The 27,042-nt window shown below is 38.5% G+C and overlaps 3 protein-coding genes and 1 pseudogene across 4 annotated transcripts in view; 2 read left to right on the top strand and 2 right to left on the bottom strand.

Moving 5' to 3' along the window:
- The window catches only part of LOC144649556 (cyclic nucleotide-binding domain-containing protein 1-like), a 21,317-nt gene extending 12,020 nt beyond the window's left edge, over positions 1-9,297 (top strand). Inside the window, exons 10-15 of the mRNA XM_078509068.1 lie at positions 4,369-4,501; positions 5,254-5,363; positions 6,653-6,803; positions 6,885-6,952; positions 7,460-7,519; positions 8,635-9,297. Coding sequence (XP_078365194.1) covers positions 4,369-4,501; positions 5,254-5,363; positions 6,653-6,803; positions 6,885-6,952; positions 7,460-7,519; positions 8,635-8,733 — 621 coding nt within the window. The 3' untranslated portion in view covers positions 8,734-9,297. The remainder of the gene's footprint in view (positions 1-4,368; positions 4,502-5,253; positions 5,364-6,652; positions 6,804-6,884; positions 6,953-7,459; positions 7,520-8,634) is intronic.
- Positions 9,298-10,914: 1,617 nt separating this feature from the next.
- Positions 10,915-17,727, bottom strand: LOC144651499 (uncharacterized; annotated as a pseudogene). The gene is made up of 4 exons (XR_013570325.1): positions 17,546-17,727; positions 13,084-13,653; positions 12,211-12,393; positions 10,915-11,750 (listed from the first exon to the last, which is right to left on the bottom strand). The product of XR_013570325.1 is annotated as an uncharacterized LOC144651499 (transcript).
- A 523-nt stretch (positions 17,728-18,250) lies between these two features.
- LOC144651517 (glycerol 3-phosphate dehydrogenase-like) lies at positions 18,251-20,649 on the top strand. Its single transcript, XM_078511479.1, has 3 exons — positions 18,251-18,424; positions 18,550-18,677; positions 18,813-20,649. The coding sequence occupies exon 3, from the start codon at positions 18,934-18,936 to the stop codon at positions 20,140-20,142; it is 1,209 nt and encodes a 402-aa protein (XP_078367605.1). The 5' UTR covers positions 18,251-18,424; positions 18,550-18,677; positions 18,813-18,933; the 3' UTR covers positions 20,143-20,649.
- Positions 20,482-26,959, bottom strand: LOC144651516 (uncharacterized). The gene is made up of 3 exons (XM_078511478.1): positions 26,400-26,959; positions 25,251-25,427; positions 20,482-22,663 (listed from the first exon to the last, which is right to left on the bottom strand). The coding sequence occupies exons 1-3, from the start codon at positions 26,943-26,945 to the stop codon at positions 22,097-22,099; spliced, it is 1,290 nt and encodes a 429-aa protein (XP_078367604.1). The 5' UTR covers positions 26,946-26,959; the 3' UTR covers positions 20,482-22,096.
- Between the last annotated feature and the right edge of the window lie 83 nt (positions 26,960-27,042).

Raw genomic sequence — 27,042 nt, 5'->3', positions numbered from 1 at the left:
AATAACGGTTTTTAGCTCATTAAATATGCAAAAAATATACGTAAAAATGGCAAAGTTCTCGATATTCCTATAAGAGCAATTTTCAATGCTTTGAATCGAAATAAACGTAGAATAATAGCTTTATCTTTCTTCTTTCAAGGAACATACACTTTTAATTTTTTCTAGCTATTTTAAGATTTTCATCGCCTTTTAAAATATTGCTCTATCAAGCACTTCGGGAAACGGCAAAAATTGAGAAACTTTAGAGGCCGAAAAAGCTCCTTGATATGTCCGATAGCGAGTCAAACTAAACACTGTGCAAAAGCTCGATGTCTCTACTATTATAATATCAAATAAAAAATCTGGGTACTCGAGATTCACACCGATAAGAAACGCAAGTTCACGACGTACTCGTGTCTAATTTGCATAATGCTATTTTATAAAGACGTCCTCCGTTGACTGTTCTGGTCTGTTTTATTTCCATTTGTAGGCTACGATTTTCAAGAAATAGACATCATAGCGTGTTTTTTATTCTGTTCTATATCAATCTTGGTTTGCGCTAACATTCTGTTAACATTTACCGAATATAAATTTACAAATTAGATTGAGAGTAGTCGCCATTACGTGACCCCCGTCACGCTATTAATATATTTTTATTAACAATTCAACAAAAGTATAAACTAACTTCTTTATGCTTTAAAACTTCCACTATTTAGAGCATGGTATTACTATTAGTTTAAGGCACTTAGTCGCAAACGTCCGTTTTCTTACTAAAAAAGGGAAGGTTTGCGGTATGTTGATATTTACAATCCTTGCTTAAGATAATATCAAGTTATAGCAATATCAAGTTCAAGTTTCCGGCAAGTTTGACCTTTAAGTTTTACTCAAAGCTAAGATTTCATGTTATTGCCGTTAACTTGAGGAGAGTTTTGAAGTTTTGTATCCTGTATAAAACAGCCACAAAAATTATTCATTCCGTGAAAATGGAAAAAGTGCTTGGAAAAATATCAAAGCGTTCAATCTCCAATCTAACTTGACATACATTTGCATCCATCGGCTAGCTGAGATCCTTTAAACCTTCGTATCACTCAGTCCGTACGGATGAGGCTTTTGCAAATCAAGGCCAAAACAAGTGCTGATAACACTAATGGAGACCTTGATAATTCTAATTATAGCAAAAACCGAATTAATAATTGCTTTTATATGAAAGTGAAGTGAATTCATGGTTCACTGATTGGCCGTTTTTATACTAGAGACGAGTTACCCGTCTAGACGAGCTTCGGCAAAAATTTTGTTGCTCGTCAGGTAACGCGTCTCTAGTATAAAGACGGACACAAGACGAGTTACCCGTCTAGACGAGCTACTTTTCGAAATTCGTCTTGAATGACGGACAACGAAAGGAAGCTCGTCTAGACGGGTAACGCGTCTTGTGCCCGTCTTTATACTAGAGACGCATAACCAGACGAGCAACAAAATTTTTGCCGAAGCTCGTCTAGACGGGTAACTCGTCTCTAGTATAAAAACGGCCAAATTCGCTTCTTCAATTCGACCGATGAAAATTTAAAAACTTGTGAAACAGAAAGAAACGGACAACAAAAAGAAGCTACCAAAAATTGCGAAGGAGCTGTTCCACGAAAACCTTAAGGAAGAAAGCATCCAGCAGCCGGAAGACGAGAAGGACACAAATGTTGAAATTGTTTGCCGTTAATTTGTTTACGTGTATAAGAGCCTACAGTTAATTAATTCTGGGAATCGGCGTAACCTACTGATTAAGGACATGTTTCACGGGGCAATTTTCCTTAAAACTTGTAACGCAGCGATGATGACTAAAATCATTGCAATTTGACGAAGGAGAGTCACACGTCCGCAATTTTTATTTGCAACTTGCAACGCCGGCAGCCGCTAGAAATTACCATTCTGCGAACGAAGTGACACGTGAGCTCGAGCGAAGGACGAGCGATCTCCCTCTGATTGGCTCATTTTAATAAAATTACGTTGGAATGTCACATGCACATGTCTCGCAATCTTTTCTTGTATTCAGTTAATTCTGGACATCAATGCAACCTACAGATTATTCACTAACCTGTTAGAAGATTAGTGAATAATCTGTATGTTGCGTCGATTCCCAGAATTATAATTTACTCTAGGCTCTTAGCGAATGAGAAGTCAGTGACTACAATAACTAATTATCCAAAGCGACTATATATATATATATATGTCACGGATTTTACCAGATTTTTGAACAGCCCGAAATTAAAATTTGTGTCGCAGGAAACCTAAAAATAATAGTCCATTTTATATATTAGAGCATTGAAGCTGTTAAGCTATTTACGCGCATCTTTGGCTGCGGATGGCTCGGATGAAAACGTACGGATTGCAACTTAAACTTGCTGGAACAAGCATGCCCGTTTCTTTAAACACAAACCAAGATTTCTTGCTATCTATTCCTCGGTCATCCCGGGTAAAGGAGGACTTGTGACCCGCAACTTCAGTTGGTACAGAACATTTTGTCTTCCCAGTTCGCCAGCGAATACCGAGCGTATTTCTGTGCTTTGGGCAAATCGTCATGTATTCTTGGCATTCTTGCCCTACGAAAATCTCTAGATGTATCGGATAGGTCAGCTTGTATCAATTCACAGTTTAGTTATACAGTAGTGTGATTCCAAGAAAAAAATATTCATTTAATCTTACCTGCACGGGTAAGCAACAATTTTTTTTCGTTATCAATGCTGTCCGTATTGGTCAAGATGTTACAATACTTTAAATGTGCTTTGACATCACGGTCACAGTCTTTTAAATTTACATATTGAACAACCTTCTAGATTGTGTGGGCTTGGGCCACAAGCCCCACCAACAAGAGAGGCAAAACTGCAAAGGGACATTATAGTTTTGAATTTTAGCCGAGAAAGTTCTTGCTTTCGTGTTAAATGTCCTGTCGCTGTGTACGTGTTCGGTCTCTCAAAGGAAAGTTTAATTTAATTTTGTGATCTGACGGAATGAATGGATTTTGCACGATCAAAGACTTTTTTTTATAGTTATTGTAAAACAAGATAGGAAACTTTTGGCATTTTATTCCATACATGACAACTGAACGGAAGAACGGCGATATATGTACATGACAGTTTTAATATTTGTGTACATTTATGTACACTAAAAAGTAAACTTCCAAGTTAATTAATAATTCCTTACTACCTGCATGCGTTCTATTTTTGACTTAAGTAACGTGAGTAAATAAAATATTTATATCATTCCCAATTTCAGGTAAGTGAATGAAATGATCTAACTGTTTACTTCTTAAATTTTGAAGTGCCAGAATCTAAACAAACTAATAATCTTTCCTCCGATCTTTGACAAAAAATTTCAGAACATGCACGTGACACAGGTCACGCAATGAGGAACTCAGTCGATAATTTTTACTCTTTTCCTCTTTCTGAACCTCTATATAACCTAAGTATAGGCATAAGACGAAAAAAAAAATAAAAGCGAGTTTAAACTTGCTTTATTTTGTGCAAATCATTTCTTCCAAATGGAAATAAAGCGAAGCAGATCTCTTAGCGGGGGACGTCTTTCAAAATAAGAATATGCAAATTACGCACGAATACGTCGTCAACTTTCGTTTCTTATCGGTGTGAATCTCGAGTACCCAGATTTTTTATTTGATATTATAATAGTAAAGACATCGAGCTTTTGCACAGTGTTTAGTTTGACTCGCTATCGGACATATCAAGGTGCTTTTTTGGCCTCTAAAGTTTCTCAATTTTTGCCGTTTCCCGAAGTGCTTGATAGAGCAATATTTTAAAAGGCGATGAAAATCTTAAGATAGCTAGAAAAAATTAAAAGTGCCTGTTGCTTGAAAGAAGAAAGATAAAGCTATTATTCTACGTTTATTTCGATTCAAAGCATTGAAAATTGCTCTTATAGGAATATCGAGAACTTTGCCATTTTTACGCATATTTTTTGCATATTTAATGAGCTAAAAACCGTTATTTTCGTTTTTTCTTAATTTCTCGAAAACCATAAATTCCCAGAAGATGAGAATAATATTTTCGAACATAGTTCCCCAAAGGTGTTCATCGGGCAAAGTTTCAAGATTTTCGATTTTCCCAGCCTGTCCAACGATTCTCCATATTCTCCGTCGGAGCCTCTTAATAAGGTCCAACTTTATTTGATGAAGACAATCATAGCCCCCGCCTTAATGAGCACCTCATTATTACGGCCACTTTGTTTTGTCCAAAAGAAAAGCTCAATAAGTCCGTTTAATAATGACTCAACTTGTAATTTTGGCGTTTTCTAATTTAAGAACTGGGCATCCTTTAATACAGCCACCCCATAGCACAAATTGCGTAGATAATTATCAAAGATGAACATTATTGAACATTTTTTAAACAGATAATTCAAGCTCGCGAGGAGGAGCAGAAATTGTCTTTAGCGAAAGTGTGTAAACTGTTCAACAACTGGCCTCTGCTGTCACTCAAGAAAATCGCCGGACTCATTAAATGGAGGAAGTTTCCACCTGGGCAAGGTAATAAACACATCCCTGTGAACCCTGAGAGGCATAAACACTTGTAGACTTCGAGCAATCCCTCTTTTCTCTAGATTCGTCTAGCGTGAAGCGAATTCAAATAAAGCGATTGTTGAAAAATTGCCATGCGAAATCTCAGGGTAGACGCGCGTCTATCCCCTAGATCTAGCGTGGTTACTTTTGTCGTTTTCCCACAAGCGCTTTATTTTGCTTCACGCTCAACGAACTTAGAAAAAAGAGGGACTGTTGGCTTATAGTTAATTTGAAACACCGATGTATAAAGTGAAATGTGTGTAGCAACCAACCATGCATTTCAATTACTGATGGGGGGATTTGTAAATATTCTGAATTTAATTGGGGGGGGGGGGGGGGAGGGTAACCTGCGATCAGGCGTTATTTTTCTTTCCTGCTCCCGCGAAAATAAAAGATCACCTGATCGCAGTTTAGGGAAAGAGTTTTAGAATAGGGTTTGGTATAGTCCCCTACTTTGTGCCCGTTTATCCGATTTCCTTTTCCGGTAGTATCGGTGACATTCAGAGTATTATTCTACTTTTGCAATTATTTGGCACGTTGTTTCAATTTATTAACCGTCACCACATGCATTACTGCAAACATCACATCACCACATGCATTAGATTCTACAATTCAGTTTATGGGCGAATGTTTGAAAACTTGATTGTATTTCTGAGAAAGTTTTCATAATCCCAAACATGCTTAAGTATACTGTTGACATTTTTTGTTCTGTTTTATAGTCCTTGTTAGTGAAGGCGAAAGATGTGAAGTAATAGGATTCATAAAGAAAGGAGATTGCCTTCTTCGCCGTTACATTGAAGTAGCACACACCTTTCCAAATGGAAAGAAGGTTTGTATTCATCTCTTCGCCGTTTTCAGTCCACATTTGGAGCTTTATGCACCGTGCAAAAACTTTCAGATTAACTCTGTGAAACGGCTCGATTAATTTCAGAATTTTGTTCCTCTTAACGGGGGTAGGGGTAGGTAAGGGATAAGAAGATATGTTAAACAGAAGAATTCAGAGAATATTTTTTTAAAAAAATACGTTTTTTAGTGCAGAATGCACTATTGTGATGGTTTGTTGGGGCTGTCATCCGCTAAACCCCTAAACCCCTAATGCCCTAAACCCCTAAAGCGCTATGGTGTAAACTTTAATAGTCAATTAATTACTTAATATCAATTAATTAATTATTTCTTGTGAAGGGGGTGCGGAGCACCTGACCGTACCCCTAGGTAAAACCTGGAGCACATCTACGTTACTTTCATATACAGATCTCAAACGTATATATTTGTTTCAGAAAACCCTTTGCTCTCCTTGTGGTACTACTCAACGTAATTTACACCAAACGCATGCGCAGATTAGTCTACGTTGTTTTCTGGAACTATCATGAACATCGCTTGTATTGCGTGTTTGCGGTAGGCTTCCTGCAGACTTCTTGGCGCCAAGTAAAAACCGCAAATTAATTAAATTAGATTTTGAGACTTTCACATCGCTTTCGTAATTAGTTATGCAAAAACTTGCACCGGGATTTTCGGCGTGAACACCTGATAACCAGGAAACAAATATCCTAGCTGTACTGCGTTTTAAAAAACCTGTCGAAAAATATGTTTTTTGATTAGATTTGTTTCTTTAGTTTTTGAGAATCGTCTTTCGTGCAGTCTAAACCGTAACTTAATTAAATTAAACAAATGTCATCGATGCCGCCGTAAAACAAACAAAAAACAAAAGTTTCATGTTATCGCATTTTCAAGGAAGACAAAAGTATGTTGTTACAAACGAACAAAAGTGTCGTGATACGTTTGCAAAGATTAGCGTAAGGAACACCTGGGAAAGAATACAAGTAGCCTGTGAACAGTTTTTCCGAAAGTAAAATAAAGCAAATAAACACGAACATATATAAAACCTCATACTTTCAATTGTTCCATATTGCATTCTGCACTTACCAAATCATCGAGATTTTCTTAAGTAAAGTTGACACTGCATGTTTCAATGTATAAAATATCATAAAACTTCGCGATTGCTATTCCTATCGCTTTTTTTCTTGCAAGGACCGTACTGTCTACTCTGTGTAATTTTCATATGTACATACCGTAGCTATTTAGTGAGACTGACTAAGACTGTTGATCTTCATTGTTTAGGAGCAGCGTACCAAGTCTGTAATGATTGGCAGGCTATCCCCTGGAGACTCGTTTGGTGAGTCGACAGTCATCAAAGGCTTGCCAATGCCGTGTTCAGTCATCACAGACACCCCTGTACAGATTGGCACCATCTCTACCCTGGACGTTCACGGTACGCTTTTTAATTTGAACTTTCGCTTCTAGGAGGTCAGAGGACAAGTTTTGATGCTAATGTTTAATTTATCTTCTCTAGATTTAGATGAAGTAACCAGGTCACTTTTATCCCAGTCCTACTCTGCGATGGATGCCAATTTAACAGAGGTAGCGTACCACTAACAAAATACGTTTGTCGTCTTTGTTGCATTTACGGGCAATCTGACACTACAGGTGCATAGCCGGAGAGCATTGCTTAGCACTGTGGTTTTCGATAAAAAAGCGATAGTGAAGACCGAAGTCAACATCGCATAAACACTGACTCCTGACTGACAGACTATTTTTGTATCGTTTAAATATTATTCGATATTGTGTGCATTGTAATTGATAACGCCATGCATTGCGTTACTAATCCTAATTGATTTAATTACTCGCGATTGTATGGTGACTATACGACGGACCAATTGATTTCGAACCTTATCACTGTATTGTCTAATAAAAGGTTTGAAGCCTTGATCGTGTCATTCGCCATTACAATTTTCTCTGACTGATAATCAAAGGGGACTTGCATGCGAACTCTTCACGTTTCAACACGTTATAAAGGAGATTAGTGATGAGTGTTATCGTGATTAAAGTGTTAAATGCTGCGTTACATTCCGTGCTTTATTCTCGTAGGACGAAATACAAAAGAAGTACATCGAGCAGGAAAAAGAAAAAGAGTGGTTCAGATTTAAGGTTGGTACATAAGTTCGTTTTTACATCGTAACTTAGTAGCTTATACATCCATTCCCTCAACTTTGCATTGATTGCAACAATATTTTTTTCTGTTCTACGCGTCACGAATGTAGAGCCTCTCTATGGGTCTTTCCGAAGAAATCGAAGACGCGAAGATCACCTAGGCTCGATTTCCAGCCGCTTTGACCGGACTCGAGGAGGCGGCGGAAATCGAGCCTAAAGATCACCGCGAAAAAACCGAAGATCTCAAGATTGAAGCGAAGATCTGAAATTGAACACTCAGATATATAAGTGTCAAAACTCTTAAACACTACAGAAAATATCTGTAATTTCGGAATTTTGGCATTTGACCACATTTCACTGCGATTTCGACTGAGTGGTTTACAGTCACTGCCGCGAAACCAAGTGAAGCCATTACAAGGCTCAAACATTCAAACCGCTTCAATCCGTAAAACGAAGATCTGCTTAAAAAAGCGAACAATTGCAGAAAATTGCGAAGAAAACGAAGACCGTGGGTACCCATAGAGAGGCTCAATGTTATCACGTTCCGTTACATAGCATCCGCGCCCTACCGAAAACTGTGGGCTCAGCCAATTCTTGGAGACAAGGCTCGTTTTCTTGCTCTGCTAAGAATTCTCTAGCCCTAACGAAAGTCATCTAAACAGAATCCATGCTCACTTCCAATCCCGGGGGGGACTCCCATATGAAACGGACGGGGATGCTCGTCGGAAATTTTGAAAAGAACCCCTAAAAGAGACCAATCTGGGTGTGGCTCAAGCCTTTCTTGACCCCTAAAAGATACCAAAAAACTAAGAATGGAGTTTATATTTGTATATTTCTTCGTGTGTAACCCTAAATGAGACCATTATAGCTAAAAATATTTGCGTTTTGGGCGTTTTTTTCCCGGAACACCCTAAGCGAGACCAAAAGTCCAATATTTACACCCCTAAGCGAGACGACGAGCATCCCCGTCACTTTCATATGCGAGTCCCCCCCCCCCCCCCCCGGGCTTCCAATACATCACTCGACAGTGTGTTGTTGTGTTTTTGCACGAAGAAATAATAGTTGTCATTCAATAAAGAGATGAAATTTGATATATTACATTGTTTTCGCAGAACAAAGTTGTGAGCAACGTGTTACATCACCGAGGCATTCTCCCTGGTTACAGCAAGTGGAGTAGAAATCCTTCCCCTTTGGAAGTTCCTGATAAATGACACGAAATAGCGCCGAGTATGGTGAACGGCGAGGTGTGATCATACAGCAACAGGCCAGGATGTGCCAAGTCCTGGCTTAAATCCGATCATGATGAGAGAAGAGCCGAGGAAAGACCGCGCTTGCAGCGAGGAATTGATTTTTTAAATCCAGTTTTGTAATTTAAACAAGAAGTTCCGGTATAAAAGGAGCCTGGCCTGGCCATTCTCACGCCCAGTTGTCAGTCAATCATCAAAGCGTAAACAACTTGCAAACAACCTGCGTATTTTCCACAACTGTTACTGATAAAATGTGTTTCATTTTCGCAAGTAATATTCTGTTAAACGTTAGGAAGTTATTTTTCATATTTTTGTCAATAATATATATCGGTTTCATGAGATTTCAAGGCATGTTCAGCTGGAAGGATGCTCGGCACCACAACGTGCCACGAATGCAAAGAGTACAAATTTGCATTTCGCGCCAGAGAAGTGTGAAATGTGGGAGGTGCCATCCCTTTTATAGCGGAACTTCTTGTTTAAACGAATGTGTTTTGCATAAGTCAAATACGAGGAATACTAAAAACATGACTAACCATGCAATAGGCGTTCACGCCATTGTTTTAAAATCGAATTGAGGAATTTTGTATAGCAGGTTAGAATCCGTCAAGAACTTTCTGTCTCGTTATTTGTTACATTACACGTCAATGGACAGAAAGGTACGCAGAAAACTAAAACTTCTTGGAGGATTCTAACGTCAGTTAAAGGACCCTAGTCAGCCACACCTTGAAATCCGTGATTTCAAAGGTGTCTTGCATAATACGTTATATAGGAAGTTGTATTACTGTAAATATGTAACATACCACTAGCTATACAGGCGTTTGTAAATTTATCATATAGAAGTGTACAGATAATATATAGATAGACTGGGATTGTGAGTAGCCTCTTTTTTCTTCCCAAGACTAAGAGGAGCAAAATTGTGTGATTGCTCCACTCAGTTTTTGAAAAAAAAAATAATAAAAAAATAAAAAAAACTGCATGCAGTCCATCTATATGGCGTGCCAATAAAATGGAGATAAGAAATTATAAAATAACTAAAAAATTGAGTTCAGAAGTAACGAACCATTACATGACAATTTATCAGTAACTGAGTTGAGAGTGTTGCAGAGAAATTTTTAATACTTCACTTGTACATGTTGTATAGCATCTATGCTGTGACGAAAAAGAAATAAAACTTAAACAGTGCCACATAATTGATCTGTAAACCTCTTGCATCTGTGAACTCTATAGTTAACTTTTTAGAGCTTTCATAACTCCACCCTCGGTGAGGATATTCTTCAAAAACTTGGGGTGTGTAGCGCGCTTTCAGAAAACCTTACCCTACAATTTCAGACCAAAATATGCGATTTTCCCTACCCTGTTTCAGAGCAGGTTATACCCAACAAATGCTTTAGTTTGCGTTAGCATTTGACAAGGGCTTCACATCGTCCAGGCCAGGCTTATTCGCGCTATGCGAGTAAGCGTAGGAGGCTTGGAACCGAGCAAGAACAATTGGGCTAATTCTTCCGAAACGCTTTACGGACTGACGTCACATCCCAACTCGCCGGGGACGACTGGGAACGAGGCTGAAAAATAGTTTATTCCGAATCTTTTATCTCATTGCTAACTGGAGTTCACGAACCATAACCTAATTCAGACCAGAGTGGTCAAAATCTATTATAAGGGATTACCCCCTATCCCCCCCCCAGCCCTCCCTTGCTGGGAACTCGACCCAGAGCCCCATCCTAACATCCTACGGATGAGGCAAATACTACTAACTGACTTCTATTACATTTATTTAAATCGAGAATGCCTTGGTGGTTTCTTTCTCCGTGATTAGAAATCTGACTACGAACTGCACTTCACAAATGATAAGTCAATCAACAGTGTTCTGTTGTGTGTTAACCGTCGAGAATGGCAACTGACAAACTTTGTTTTTTCCCGGTAAATTCTAATTTTTTTGCCAGCCTTATCTGTGTCGCGATTGGATTTCTTAAACCTGCCGAACATTTTCGACCACTCCTGAACGTTTCAGAAGATATCAGAACACTTGTCGAAGGTGGTGGTACATGGAACTCACTACTGAAGATATCATAGCCGTTATCTTAAATAGAGCCGGAGACGGTAAAGCAGGCCACAATCAAAGTCTTATGTTCGATCACACATTAATCCATTTCTTTTGTTATCTTTATTTCATTTTCCATAGCAAAATATAATACTCTCCCGAATTACAAAACTCTGGTCCAATTAAATTTACAAATCTACTAAATCACATGCCTCTGTGTCCACCAAAAGGAAACTTGTTTCCTGGCCAATTTGTAAAAAATATTGTAACTAAATAAAAACCTTCGCGAATCACCAGGACAAGCAACCTTATAATGGTCCCAGAACAATTTACGTTATTCCAGCAAACGCTGACATTCTTTGAAATTGTGCTCGACGAAATTAGACCCAGTCGATAAGCACCAAATATTAAAACCCGTTTTTCACCGCCCCCCTCAGTCGCTTTCCTGTGGTATCGTTCCATATTTTCCATTTTGCTTTGATTTGTCTTCTTCTTGCTCGTCTTCAGTGATTGTGGCCCATTTACAAACGATCATTGAGTCTAGCACAAGCAGCGTCAAATATGCGATTACACAAACGATCGACATTAGTCTCCGTGAACCAACATTTGTCGTCAGAAATCTGATCACCTTTAATGCAAACGACAACGCCTTGTGACTTCCAAGAATCACTACAGTCTTCTTAACTGGCAAACTGAGGCCAAGAAAGCCTCCCGCGATCCAGTTTAGCAGTAAGAACATTATGTGCATGATAGTTGAGTAGCCGACGATGATCAGCACATTCATGGAGACGATGTTGTTGAATTCTTCTTCGACTTTCGCTTTACTCACTTGCGACCACGTGGAGAGAAGAAACAGGGTTATTATAGCGTAGTGCATGCATCTGTTATACGAATCCACTTTTTCAGCGACAGCACTAACGAGTCGCAGCAACTTGCCAACCTGAAATAAAAATAGGCACGCATTGCGTGCAAAGCAATTAGACAAGTTGTCTTCTCAGTTTTTGGTCCGTTGTTTTGTGTGTTTGACTACAATTTCAGTGAATTATCCGATTGTGATGTGCCTTCTATCATTAATGTTGTATCATTCAAATCTTTAATTGAAATTCGGAAGGTTATCTTTCTATTTGTGCATGTAAAATAAAAATAAAAGGAGCCTCGAGCCATTCAGTGCCGGAGCTTATCCCGATTTTGGTAGCATTAGGCGGCTAGGAATATTTCTACTCCCCCCTGAATGGGAATAACTGTTACATTAATAAAATTAATATTAAAATAAATCCCATTGCAAGGCAAGAGTTATAATGACCCTGTACACAGATAGTAACGCACGTTGATAAGTGATATCAATATATAAAAGCCCTAGATATTAACTTTATTCTTCAACAATAACTAGCATTACTTACAATAGTTGGGAGTACAGATGCAAGAAAAAACACCAGCATAAGAATTCCAAATCTTGTGACATTAACTCCGCTGCTGAGGTCAGTCATCCAGACCAGCATGGGCGGCACAGTAAATATAGCAGCAACGTTTGTAACCACCATCAACAACATTGCCAAGGAAAAATTACCACCAGCTAACAAGGACTGAAAATAACAAGAAATGAAGATCAGATGATTACTGAGATATTTTAAATTCCATACTGACTGATGTTGCTCTACAGAGATCCGTGTTGTGTTTCTGATTGGCTGTATACTTGCACGCGAAAATTCAAAACGGAAATGGAATTTTCCTGGCCGAATCTGTGACTGTCGGATGTTTCCGCCATCTTGGACTTTGGACACATGAAAGACGCTGGGTACGAGCTCGAGGTTGTTTGTCGGTTGCACGCGTTTAAACATAGAGGGGTCGAGATACGATTTGCTTCTATAAGCGGCAAAACGCCATGTTTGTTGGAGTTAAAAACAAATTTTAGGTCAAAAGGAGTTAAAAAAAGATAGTTTGATTTATATTTTCCTTTGTTTCCGATTTATTACCATAATATCCTTAAACAAAGCAAAACGGAATACAAATCCAACCAGTTTAAAGTTATTTTGACCTGAAAGTCATTTTAAGCTGCAACATATATTACCGAGCTGAAAAACTAAAATTGAGACTCTTGAATGACAGACCAGTTTGTGCATTTGTCGAACATTTCTTGTGCCACACGTTTTGTAACAAACGCGTGCAATTTTGGATCATATTGAGCCAGCCACAATGCACGCACGCAGGCAACAAGTACTAACGATCATAAGATAAAAAAAAAACTTGAATTCTAATACAACCCCTGTTCTCACCAAGATTGCACCAGCAGCCATACTCGCTGGAACAGTAAAGAATACTTGAAGAGCGAAAGCAAATTCCGTGGGGCCAATGGCAGTGACATTTCCAACAACTGCGGACTGTGAGGTATTCATGTTGTCCTCTCTCATTGTCGCAAACTGTATGGTCTTTGTAATTTGCGTCCCAGCGATCGGAACCACCAACATTATGGTGAGAATTCCCCACACGATAGCTTTGTAAGACTTCATTGCGGTGAGTAGCTCATCTGTGTTCGTGCGCAGGCCGCATAGGAAGAAACAGACACCCAGACAAATGTACGGAAAGTATATAGAGGAGAGAAGCTGTCCTGAGTCCGGCCACAGGGAGCCCACTGTCATCATTACAATCATTCCAATCGCTAGGATGTACGTATCAATAAATTCTATTACTGTTGACAGTGGCTTGCGAAGACACTGGAAAGGCCTTGGTAGACAAGGACAAGTTTTGTTCTGTTCTGCTTCATTTTTCGTCGGTGCTGTAGTCTTTTCTTTAGTTTTTCTAGGCATGTCGTGAAAGGAATGGTAAGGAGAAAATACTGGACTCTCCTACAACAGAAGTAGCATAGATAAATTAAATTAGAAATATTTCATTCTACTGAAAGAATAGAGAAAACTGCAGAAAAGTATACTTTAACCCAGTTTAGGGCAGGAATAAATTGTGGAAAATCTGGCGAGGTCTTTCAACAACGAATAATATAACTACTTCTATATACTGCAGTCTCTTCTCGACAATCAATCAATCAATCAATCAATCAATCAATCAATCAATCAATCAATCAATCAATCAATCAATCTCTCCCCAATCCAACTCGTTAATACAATCGCTAGAATCGATGGCCATTCAACTTGCAGAAACAAAAGCTCAAAATTTTCGCCTTTTGCTGTTTATGCCCATTTTCTTTATGATACGCGCCTGCAGGGGATCATGGTTTAGTTGTATTTAACAAAACATGTCCAGACCGGACCAGGTTAAGTTTGGCAAAGTTGGATAAAACTCCCATGATTCCTGGCAAGCGCGTCTCGTACAGGAAACTGGGCTTTCAAAAACTGGAAATGTGACAAGCTAAAAATTTTTCGAATATTTTGCCTTATCCGTGGAAGTCGTAAATTTGCGACCTTGCAGCTGTTTGAAGTTAAGGAAAATAAATGGAGTAGGGTTTGAAATAATAAATATATGAAATCATTTACTCATTTTTGAAGTAGGGTTTAGTACTGGTGGGTGTAACTAAGTTACTGAAAATGCCGTAATTATACTAGTGTGCTGTGGAAAAACTTTGTAATACTCTTTAACTTATTCAGGACAGCTGACATTTCAAGCTTGAGCCATTCATGTAAAACGGATGTTATTTTTCGTTATCAATTTTATATTTATATTATAACAAACTAATGATAAATAAATCATGAATTTACCATCGCATCTGATCAGCGTTTTCCCTTAACAAAATTAACCATTTACCGACATGGCCAACCTAACACAAATCTGCTTTTTTTTTTAAACGGACATCTCAAAAACTTACAGTTATAGATTCTGAAAGGAGCTGAATATTTAACAAAAAAGTAGACGTTGTAAAATGGTTGACGCGATCGCTAGTGCGCGCGTAAACAAGTTAGCTAAAGTAAATTCAAAACCTACCCACAACTTGTTCGACATCATGTACAAATCCAATCGATCTATTTTATACTTTTTTACAACCGCAACTAAATGCTACAGCTCGTCAACTTCTTGTTTTCTTGCAAGGGGTATATTACTATGAAATAATCGAATGTTTATATATTCCGTCAAACTAGTTTTCCCAAGGTTTCAAAGGTGGTTGCATTTGTATTGTCCAAACATACTGGTGGGCCGTTTGTTGTTTCGGGTTTTACCGGAAAACAAACTTGACCTCAGTGTTGGTACCATAAGCACCCCGCCCGGCGGCTGTTTCTTTTTCATTTATTATTATTATTCATTTAGAAAAGCAACTGTTTTGTTTCCTGTATGTATCGTGATTCATTCTCCTCAATCCAGTTGACCGAGCTGGCCATGGTAACACATAACAGAGCAAATTTACATTTGTGCGATCACCGATGTTAACTAGCTTTATGCTGCGTTTTTGACTGATTATTTGTACTTTTCGGCTGCCTGTTTTTATTTAGTTTAAATCTTACAGTTTGAATCAGGGAACCGTGAATGCTTTTCTGGGTTCGAGATAAATTTTAAATTTTTTGCAGAAAACCATCGAATGACAACCTCAAACTGCAGGAAATATAAACAAATGGAAAGTAATGGAGGCAACTGGATATGTTAATTTCTGCAAAAACCATCGAATGACAACCTCAAACTGCAGGAAATAAAAACAAATGCCGGACAGTGATGTAGCCAATAGGTTATTTTTGCGAATCTCAATTCGCAGAACTCTCTACATTTTCTTTTAGTGTTCACGGTTTTCGTATCTCCACTGTAAATCCATATTTTTTTATATTTATAAACATTTTTCAGATCATTTCAGGCCACGAGAAAATACGTTGAAAAACTATTTTTCCTCTTCTACGCGCTCTGTCTGTCTATCGTAAATCTCAGGTAGTTTATAAGGTAACCTTCAAATTTTCCGTTTAATTTTTGAAACTACTCTTTAACACAAACTTTCTACGAGTCGTATACGTATTACAGCCCTATCCTGCAAATACAGGTCTCTTTCATCACTCCAGGTCAGGTTTGCGTTTAGTGAACTTTATTCTTGCGTGGTCATGCGCTAACAAGGAAGTGAGGGGAACGATGCCCTTTTTCGTGGGCAGCGAACGTACGTGTGTATTTTAATTTATACCATGCCATAGAAAATACAGCCAATCAGAATACAGGAAAGCCGTTGTATATTCGACGGTATTCAACCCAACCTTCCCATCGTGCGCTGCGATCTTATTCTCAATGAAATTTAGTGAGCGTATTTTCTATGGCATGGTATAAAATAGTTACACAACACTTTCTCGTGGTATACTATGGAATATCCCACTTGTCACTTATATTTTTTTCGTATACACACTCGCCTAAAGGCTCGTGTGTATACCGAGAAAATACAAGTGACTCGTGGGATATTCCATAGTATACCACGAGAAAGTGTTGCATAACTAGTATGTAAACCAGGTTTTAAACCTTTTTTTCGATTTTTATTTATTATTATTTTCGTACGTTAATTCGCCCGGCTTTTTTTAACATGACCTACTTTTTAAAAGAGATTTATGAAACGTTCCTAAGGACTTTTGTCGAATTTTCATACAGAAAATTGCCCTCCGCGTTAGAGTGAATTATGCACAGTTGAATAAAATATGTAATTATATGGTTTTGTTTCCTTTGTAGAGCGAGTAAGTGACGAAAGCTTTCTATATTTAGAACTGATTTCAGACGTGTTTTTCAGTCCTTAGACTCTATATACAAATTTATGTTGGAGTTTTAGATTTTGTGCCTCATCTGAAGAAATATGTTGCCTGATTAAAAGGCAAAGCCCAAACTGAATTTATTATTTACACTCGTGCAATGATGATCTTATTTATTTACAACGTATGAGCTCACATAAGAATTAGGCAATGTTCGGCTAGAACGTTTCAAATGTGGAAAATGCCATAGAAAAACTTGACTGAAAACCGTAACTTATTTAGAAGCGATATGATGGCGATTTCGTTTGCTAAATGACTGCGTTTGCTTTTCAAGGCGGCCCTGTAGTATAATTGTCTTGCGCGCACTTGACGAAATTACGTAGCATCTTCGGGTCGGCTATTTTTCGTCGTTCTATCTTTTAATCTTACTTTTTATGGTCTTAAGGATAAAACTAAACCCGTTGTTCTAATCTTACCCTTCGAGAACACTTGAACAACTACGATTGTGACTAGTTGAATTTAAAAAAGCAAAAAAAGGACAGAAATTTCAAAAAAATGATCAGAAAGTCAACGAAAGCCAATTGCAAAGGTCCTAATATAAGTAAGTGCTTTAAAAGAAAAGAAAATAATCAATGAGTTTTTCTACATTTCTCATTTAAACTGGTACTCATGTCTACGCCAGAAAAAAAAGCCGCCATAACTTTTGTTAGCCTGATTTTTTTTAACAAGCTAGCTTTTAAATTAAAGGACAATTGAAATCCAATCAGTACAGGCTAAGGTGTTTCTCAGTATAAGTCCATAAAAATACGAAAAATTAATGAGTTGGGAAGACTGAGAACCGATTAAAGTTTGAGACAGAAAAGGTGAAAGCTAGACTGAAAAATCCTTTTACTAAAACATGCCATAAAACGACGTCCGTCAATTTATCTCAGCACGATCATTTTGGATTCTGCCTGAAGCAAGTATTTACTAGAATCCGCGCACGATCACAAAATCACGAGAAAAATTATCAGAGAGGTCTTAGCTACTTGCTTCTCAATAATATCGAGACTTAAAGTTCGTCTTCACGACATAGTTGATAACTTACCTTGTTTTTACGGCGATTAAGATAAGTTTCGTGAACCGAGGCGATAAAAAAATTGTCCGTCCTAACACAAACCTTTTCTGCGCTGTCCGAGTTTTTCCTTGCGAATTTGCATTTTGCTTTGATATATCGTTGTGAAAGCGCATGGTTACGCAGCAACAGTAACAGCTGTGTAAAACATCCATATTTACAAGGACAACACGGCATTGTCAATTATCAGGAAGTTTTATTTGCTCAATAACAGAGACACCGATGTCCTCAGTTGCTGTAAACTTCGTGACTCTAATAAAAGGACCAGTTGTTTCTATCAACAACTTGCAAAATAATTAAAATTATTAACACTGGGGCCTTTTGGCAATTTAGTGAAAGCTGGATTACTTTCGCGCCCTAGCCACAACTATGGTCATGATTTGAAGTAATTGTTTCTCTAACATACGACATTTATTTCAAAAATTTTATAGATACGACTGATAGCGCAATACGTATCTCATTGGTGGAACTAAGCGGCATATACTTGTGTTCCACTGAATTTTTTTAAAAAGTCGCTCTACTTATATTATGATATTTTGGTTTACCTTTCCTGCAGTACTGTTTACATGATTGCTTTTTCTTTTTATTGAGTTACTTCACCAAGCTTATAGAACGATAACAAAAAACTGACAAATAATATGCCGTCAGTCGTACTTTAAGAAAATAGTCTATATAAAATCCGCGCTCTGATTGGCTTAAAAACGTGTCGACCGTGTTTCCATAGAGTAATTCACACATTCGTGGAAAAATTGCCAAGGAGTCGACTCAAAACAGCTGAAGAAATAGTCTACTTTTAACAGGATTCCTTGTTTTCCGAGACGGAGGACAATAACAAAAGTTCTACGCTTTGAAGTAAGGCCAGACGACTGTTCATTGTTGTGAGCAATTCATTAAATTCGGAATTAAATTTGTTAATGGCCGGAAAAAAGTACACATATATAATTTAACATAATTTTTTTCTTTTATTACATTTAAAGGAGGAAAAACCGAAATACTTCACATGTTGCCGGACTGACTCGGAGATTTGGCTTTATAGCAAGGAGGAGAGGGGTTTGCGTATCTAATCGAACAGCCAACAGATCCAAATTTTTCCTGGTGTTTAAAGGTGCTATGGAGATATAATACTCGCAATATTTGCCCTTATAATACAAGATATCCACATCTTTTTCGCTCCTCTAACTGTGAGTTCTACATGGAAAATTTGTAATCTCTTCTTTCTTCACTCGATTCTAATTTTCAGTCCAGCCAGCTATCCACAAAGCGAACTTGGATAATTCGTGCATACATACATGACGTATCAATTGTTCATTGTTTGACCGCTTCAAGACCCTTCCAAAACAGGACTCGACAAGACATAAAAGATGGAATTAGAAAGCAAGAAATTCGACGTTGCTGTTGTGGGTAGCGGAGTTGTAGGATGTGCAGTCCTTCACGAGTTCACGTCTTTAGGGCTCAGTTGCATTCTTTGCGAAAAAGAGGAAAATCTCGTGACTGGTGCTAGCTCGGGCAACAGTGGTACACTTCATACAGGATTCGATGCCCCGCTTGACAGCCTGGAGTTACGCTGTCTTCAGCGGGCCCGAGATCTGAACGAGAGCTTTTACTCCAAGAACAACATCCCTTATAGAAAGTCTGGTGGTTTTATTGTCGCATGGAACGAAAAGGATCTCGAGAGATTGCCTGAATTAGTCGACAAAGCTCACCGAGCGGGCGTTACAGACGTAAGGCAAATAACAGCTAGCGAGCTGTTTGAGAAAGAACCTTGGCTGAGTCACAATGCGTTAGGTGCTGTTCATGTACCTGGAGAAAGCTTAGTGGATCCTTGGAGAGTTCCAATTGCATTAGCTAACCTAGCTGTCAATCAAAACGCAACTATATTAACAAGCTGTCACGTGACTGGTGGTAAGAGGCAAGAGAATGATTGGCAGCTGTCAACTTCCCAAGGGCCAATCACTGCCTCAGTTGTAGTCAACTGTGCTGGTTTATACGGTGACGAATTAGAAACAATACACAGACAAAGTCCATTTACAATAAAACCCCGAAAGGGACAGTATGCGGTTTTCAGCAAGTCTGCAAGCAAACTTTTGAATTCAATTATCTTCCCTGCCCCTACACCAAAAACAAAGGGTGTTCTCCTCTTCCCCACAGTTTACGGCAATATTGTGGTTGGTCCTACTGCAGAGGATCAGTTAGATCGCAGCAATGCTGAAATCAATGAGACAGTGATCGAAACCTTGGTAGCTCATGCACACACCATTCTCCCCTCCCTCAAAGAGCATGCTGTTATAGGCACATATGCAGGTCTGCGACCAGCCACAGAGTTTAAAGATTATTGTATCGAGTGTCAGCCAGAGAACGGGTGGATCACAGTTGGTGGTATTCGCTCCACAGGTCTATCTGCTTGTCTTGGGATTGCTAAGCATGTGGCATCCTTTTTACCATCTCTTGGATTTGAAAAACCTAATAAGCCACCAAGAAGTGGTTTGTTAAAAGCGGATAACAACTGGAAGATCACTCATCCTATCACAAAGTTTGGATTGTCAACTGATGATCGAAAAACAGACCATTGAAATGGGCACTTGTGAAGCAGACTCGTCCCCAGTCGTCTTATTATACCTGGTAGCATGCGGCAAAGGTATAGCGCAGGGAGAGATTGGTACCGAGGAAAGGAAGTGGAAGGTGAGATCCCCCACCTCGCGCATGTGCGTCTCCCTTTGCCGCGTGCTATATGAAGACGACTAGGGACGAGTCAGCTTGTGAAGCAACTCAAGTGCTTTGAATTCATGCTCTGGGGACATGAGGACAACTAGAGCCATTCTAATCAACATTGCACTGTGGTTCCCTAAGCATCCATTTGAATAAAATGGTGTAATGAGTCTTTGTGAGAAAAAAATAGATGAAGTCACACACCAAGAACCCATAATTTTATTAATAAAATATCCAAACTTTCATCAAGTATAGTATTGTAATGAAGTATGTGTTTCTGAGCCTTCCCCCTCCCCTCCCCCAGATGTCATGTCTAACCAGTGGTTGAAAGAGGCACTAGTCATATATTATTATATAATAAATATTATTAATAATAATAATAACTAAGTTGTTATATATTTTTAATTGACATTTTCATAAATAAGTAATTCAAAGGACGGCCATTTGCAATTTGTAAATATCCATGACATTAAAGATGATTTCCAGTCCGTACTGCGCAGACTCAGGGTTTGTTTTCATTTTTGTTTTGAATTCATTGAAACGTTACACTTCGGTGATAGCGTACATGGAGTTTTTTAGTTCGCCATTACGGATCGTTTCGTTCAAGAATTCACGATGAGCTAAAACGTCCGTTTGAAATACCGTCGAGCTTCTTTTACTCGTTATTATTGTTTTGCAAGGATATCTTGCGTTAATAATGAAGAAAAAGGTAAGTTTTGTCCCGGAATTTTTATTTTGCTGGTAAAAATTCTTCTGTTTGTGAGGCTCACAAACATTGCAGGCGGAGAATGCGCAGTACGGACTGGACATCATCTTTAAAAGCAAATAAAATTTCAATCAGATGTTTTTATTAAAGGTTCTCAGTCATATTCTTGTGAGGGGGTACACTGTTGATCCAGTGTCAATAAATAATGAAAATCATCATCAACACAGTATGTCCCACTACTAGCTCGAGAAATAGCCATCTCCCTTCTGATAGGCAAGTCACAGAGAATGTGACACTCTTAACATCTGAGAGTGATTTCCAGGATTGGAGTCCAAACATTTTGCACATCACTGACACAGTATAACACTCCACCTACTTCGGTATGGGTTGTTTCAAGTCCCCTGAAAAGAGATGCCTGTTTCCCTACAAATTGTTAATAAAACTCATTATCTAACTCCATGCAGTAGGGTTAAGTAATGTTTAATAAATGAGCAGTCAGTGTTTTATCAAGTTTAAAACACGAGGCGCGCCGAGTGTTTTAGACTTGATAAAACACGAACTGTGAATTTATTGAAAAATCTTCTGATGTAGATCAACTCATTCTTGCACTAATATTTAGATTTGGGGTTATTTTGGCCTAGAAAATTGGACGTAAAGTTTAGCCGTGTGTATAAAGACACTCATTAAACATTCATTTATTTTCTTTATGAATTATTAATGAGTTTTTTTAATACTAAATACAGCATGTCGAATATCCCATGATACTGCAATGTAAGAGCAAAGTTTAACATGTTATTTGTAGCTCACTTACTGCCACCATTGCCAAATCTAAAATAACTCAAATTGTTGTGTATCATGGTACTATTTTAGTTGTCTATTTCTTGTCCAAAATACATCCAGATCGACTCACAAAAATAGTCATTTCACACTACAATTCTAAATGAAGTGTAATACATTATATGTATTTATTACCAACAAATTAAGCTTATAAATAATGGCTTACAATAGAACAAGACAGTGAAGTTTAAGTAATCCATTAATAATTTATTTTTAAAATCGACATTAAATACTTTTAAGCAACCAGCCCCTGTATAATTAGTATCCCTACGATATTAAACAGATGAGACATGTAAACTTTGACTAGCATCATCTGTTAGATGTTCGAGTTCATTTGCACAACTTTCACCAGTAACCACGTCACCATTTGCCGCACTATCAGCTGCTGCAGCTTTCTCTTTCTTTGCATCACAATTAAACCACCATGTTGCCCACACGGAATCCGACACTAGAATCCCAAGGTGAATGATGATCAACGGCAAGCTAATGAGGCCTTGTTCAGCTTGTGTAAATGGAAGATATCCAGATATTGTCACTGCAACTGCTAAGGATTTCTGACTGGCCATTATCACAACTGACTTCAAGGCAGGTTTGTCCAGTTTGAGAAGAAGGCACGGAGGAAATATAACAATAATATATAGCACATGCATTGCTAAACCCCATCCAAGTACGGCAAAAATGCTTCCAACAGAAATGCCACTGAAGGCTTTCTGTGCACTTGCTTGACTGACCTTCAACCATGGAATCATTGTTAAAAGTACGATGCTTATCAGTTTAAGTGTGTTGGAGAATTTCTTGACGCAAGGCTTCACATGGGGTACATACCTTAGTCCTTTGCCAACCTGTACGTAAGAAACAAAATGATATCAGACACAGCCTATTTTTGCCATTTTAATAAAAATTAAACAATCTTAATATACAAAACAACTGCTATTGCTTGGAACATCAATCTGGTCACCATGAAAGTACAGTACTTACCCACTTATAAGAGCCTGCAATTTAAGAACCTGTTAGCCTAAAAATATCAATTTAGACCCATTTACATAAGAATCTATTTAGCCTAAAATTTGAAACAGGTTCTTATAGAAATTAACCTAAAAAAAATCTTCATATACCTTATTGTTACTTATTTTCGCGGGACTTAATTTTCGCGATTTTCAAAAAATCGCGAAATTAAAGACCCGCAAAAAAAGGTTCTCGCGAAAAATAACGATGCGAACTTTAATACCCTTCTATGTACCGTAAAGTTCCGTGTATAAGCCGCACCTTTTCCCTTAAAATCTTAGTCAAAAAACGGGGGTGCGGCTTATCTACGGAAACATCTATGGTTGGAGTTCCCAAAGGCCTAATTAATATTCATAAAAACTTTTCAAGACACCACTGAATAAACATATAACAACCTGAAAACTTTGTTGTCGTTCACTGCCTTTTCTTTCCTCTGCAAAGCTGTTTGCAGTGACGCCTGCCGGTCACTTCAACGCTTGCCTTTCCGCCGCGTCCGAGAATTACCAACATAATCGCAAGTACTCACGAGGCAAAAAATGCCCGACCGCTTCGCTTTTTTATTGACCTTCACAGCAAATAAATCTTTTGGATTATCAAACTCCTATTCTGTATGAAGTTTTTATACTGTTGCGGGGAAGCAGTCTCCAAGAATCTTGAAAACGTGGTTTCTTTATACGAGAGCCAAACCAAAGGAAAATGCCGCCATGTTTGTTTTGTGATGCCCAGACTCCTCTCCACATTTCAAGCTTGGTAACTAAGCATTTATTCGCGTACGAATTTCACAACTGATTTCATCGAGTGTTTATAGACATGAATTTCTTGAAAAAATGACATCAAGAGAGCATCTCAAGTTTAAGATATTGTGATTTCAAACTAAAAAGAAGGTATGACAAGTGAAATTTTGCTTTCATAAGACTTAATTCATATTAAACATTGCAACAACTGCCGTGTCAGTGTTTTGAAACCGTGCTTGTTTGTCCTTGTTTGTTTACCAATAATACTTCACTTGAACTTCAAACTTTTTTGTCTGTATTTTTTTTTCGAAATTTGAGCTTCCAAATCGGGGGTGCGGCTTATCTACGGGTGCGGCTTATACACGGAACTTTACGGTAATTCGTTTTTATTAATCATTGTTGCTGTCAGTTTGCTACATAATTATATTGGTACAGTCATTAAATCAAAACAACAGAACGTGTCAAACTGTTTGGGGGTTTCGTTTTTTCATATGGTTTTGTTCAGAGTCGTTGGAAACTATTGCTGTGGGAAAATTAAAATCAGTTGTGCCAATTTTGACACTTACTGTTTCTTAAAGTAGACAAGTATTTTATGTATTTATTTCATTAGATATATATCATTAAATCAACTTTTAGCCTGATACTGAGAATTAAAATATCTACTAAAATGGGTCATGGCCACATACAGTACTGTCTAAAGGCCAGGCCTGTTTTGGCATTAAATTAATATACATGCCACCTTACCACTCACAGGTGTATAATATATTTGCTCATTAAATAAGAACCTATTTAAGAACCTGCGTAGCCTAAAATTCCACTAAGCACCATTTACATAAAAACCTGTTTAGGCTAAATTTGAAAAAATGGGTTCTTATAAGCGGGTAAGCTGTAAATTATCTACAAATATTCTGCCTTATAAAGTTGCTTCTTGTTCAATACATTGAAATTAGCAGTCAGTTGCAGGCTGCAGTTTAAAAAAATATATGACAAATAAGGGCGTATTTACTTGTAACATATGCATATAGTCGTCGCATTTGCCCGTGGAAGTTTTTTTTTATTGTTTTCGAGCTAGAAACAAAAAATTCCAATGGACAAATGCGAAGGCTATACGTTTATGTTGCAAATAAATTCACGCTAAATACTGGATGTAGTATTGTGGAGGAATTTTTAAAATAGAAAATTTTAACATCCTCTTCACTTCTGGTCTGAGATGGGAAAGCAGATTTTCAAGAGTGTTTCTGGTCTGAGACATGGTGGGTGTTTCGACCTAGACACCAGCAAAGCACCCCGACCCAAACTTGTCTTATTACCCCCCTCCCCCACCCTGGTGCACAGCTCTTGTTCAGGTCAAAAAAAAAGGGAAGCCAGTACGTAACGAGCCATGCGGCCCACACTGCCGGAGCTTATCCTGGTTTGCATAGCATTAAGCGGCTAGGGATATTTTACTTAGTCCATCGCAGGGTTACCCCCCCCCCCCCCCAGCATTATGTTGCCGGTATCCATTTCTACACCTGGGTGAAGAGACACTCTATGAGAGTAAAGTGTCTTGCCCAAGAACACAACACAGTGACCCCGGCTGGGGCTCGAACTCGGACTGCTTGATCTGGAGTCCAGCACACTAACCATTAGGCCACTGCGCCTCCCTTGTTCTGGTTAATGAGCATTAAATAGTTTTTTTTGTGATACCTACCAGTAAAGGAAGCAGCACAGTTAATATCAGCTTGACTAACAGTTGAACAGGGTCCAACTTGACATTCTCAAATGCTATAATCCAGGACACAAGAGGTGGAACAGTAAACACAGCAGCTAAATTACAGAATACTGTGAGCATCACAGACAATGCTACAGCACCTCCTGCTTGAGCTGTCTGTTGAAAAAAAATATTCATATATTCTCATATATTGTCAGTGGTAAGTAGTCATTATCGTCCTCAGAGCCTGTGGTTCTTTTGGACAGCACCAAGAATCATGAGAATTTTTCAGCTTGTGTAGGGTACATTTTAAGCACAAGAGTACCTAGTTTACTCTTTTCTTTGTTTTGTCATCCGATCAACGGCTGGTAGAGTAGTTGTAATAAATTATTCTTGGTGTTGACCAAAAGGATCATGTGGCCACAGGGACTAGAGTTAGACACTGATCGGTTTGTAACAGTTATGATGCTAGAAGTGACAAATTAAGCATGGGCTTCATGAGAATACTGGAGCGCCTAATCCTAGTACAGCATCAAATAGCAAATTGTTCAATTGAATGGGCCACTGCAGAAAATGTTTTCTGATCAAGAACTGCTGAGTGAACAGCAATTTTCCCTAAGAAAATTAAATAACAGTTTTTTCACAGTTTTTTGTTACAGGTTTTCACCAGTTTTTCACAGCTCTTTTCACTGGTTTTCCACAGCTTACCACAAATAAGATTTTTCCTTGAAAATTCAAAAGATACACATCTAGCAGAATTTAAGTCAAATTTTTTGGATTATCATGCTATTTTCAAATTTTCTCCAACAGTCCAGTCTTTGTTCCCCTCTGAGCGAGACTTTCTTGCCTTCACGGGAAGGGTGGGGGGTATACATAGTGGGGGGTGGGGGGCAATTGCCCTGCCAGGAAAACTAAATAAAAACTAAGAAAAATAACTAAGATAACTATAAAGGTGTGTGGAGCTTGCCCCCGCAGACAAAAAAACTAGGTACTGCCCTGGCTTGGTGTTTATTTTGAACTGGTCTATACTCATGAATGTGATCAACATTCTTCAACACAGCCACAGGCCCCGTAGTCGTTAATAAGAACATTCATCCTCCCTCTCGCTCCCCCCCCCCCCCCCCCTGCCCACCACAACTTTACACTCACCAGTATAACTCCAGCGGAGATCGTACACGGTACAATGAAATAAATCTGCATTCCCGTTTGAAATAAAGGCGGGCCAAGTATTGAACTCCCTTCAAAGTGATTTTCCGGGGGTGAAGAAGTTCCATTCGTCGAATTATCGCCGTTCACGTGGAAGCCATTTTCTGTGGCAGGATCCTTTGTCACAGCGTACGGCAACAAGCCGGTTAGCTGTCCACCGATTATCGGCGTAATCAACAAAATACAAATGATTCCCCATATCAGGGCCTTGAAAGATTTGAAAGCTTCCTTGACTTCGCCGGTTTTAAGCTTGAGCCCGCTATGGAAGAACAATCCCACGACGCAAACATAGTGTGTCGGCAATTTGCTGAAGAACACTCCGGGTTCTGGAACTAGAATTCCAAAAATTACGAAGAATAACAGGCAAATGGGCATAAAATTTTTAAACACCACTGCTTTGATCCTTCCACATAATGGTTTGCGTTGTTCAGTGCTTTCCTCGCTTTCCGCGGGAGAATTGTCATTTTCTTGCAAATTTATGACCGCCATTGAAAAAGTTTTTCTTCACGTTATGACGCAATGTCGTCATGTAGTAGACGCTATGTGTGACATGACACTCATGTGAGCGTGACGTCACACGACACAA

Source organism: Oculina patagonica, chromosome 4, assembly GCF_052425735.1.
Source record: "Oculina patagonica isolate OP01 chromosome 4, crgOcupat, whole genome shotgun sequence".
Lineage (NCBI taxonomy): Eukaryota > Metazoa > Cnidaria > Anthozoa > Scleractinia > Oculinidae > Oculina > Oculina patagonica.
This window is presented reverse-complemented; position numbering and strand designations above follow the sequence as displayed.

Bases quoted from the DNA above. Each gene is read 5' to 3' on its own strand.
- LOC144651517 (XM_078511479.1), top strand. From the start codon at position 18,934: ATGGAATTAGAAAGCAAGAAATTCGACGTTGCTGTTGTGGGTAGCGGA.
- LOC144651516 (XM_078511478.1), bottom strand. From the start codon at position 26,945: ATGGCGGTCATAAATTTGCAAGAAAATGACAATTCTCCCGCGGAAAGC. The intron at 25,428-26,399 runs GTGAGTGTAAAG...TTTTTTCAACAG, and splicing joins TCTCCGCTGGAGTTATACTG to ACAGCTCAAGCAGGAGGTGC. The intron at 22,664-25,250 runs GTAGGTATCACA...TCTTACGTACAG, and splicing joins CTGTGCTGCTTCCTTTACTG to GTTGGCAAAGGACTAAGGTA.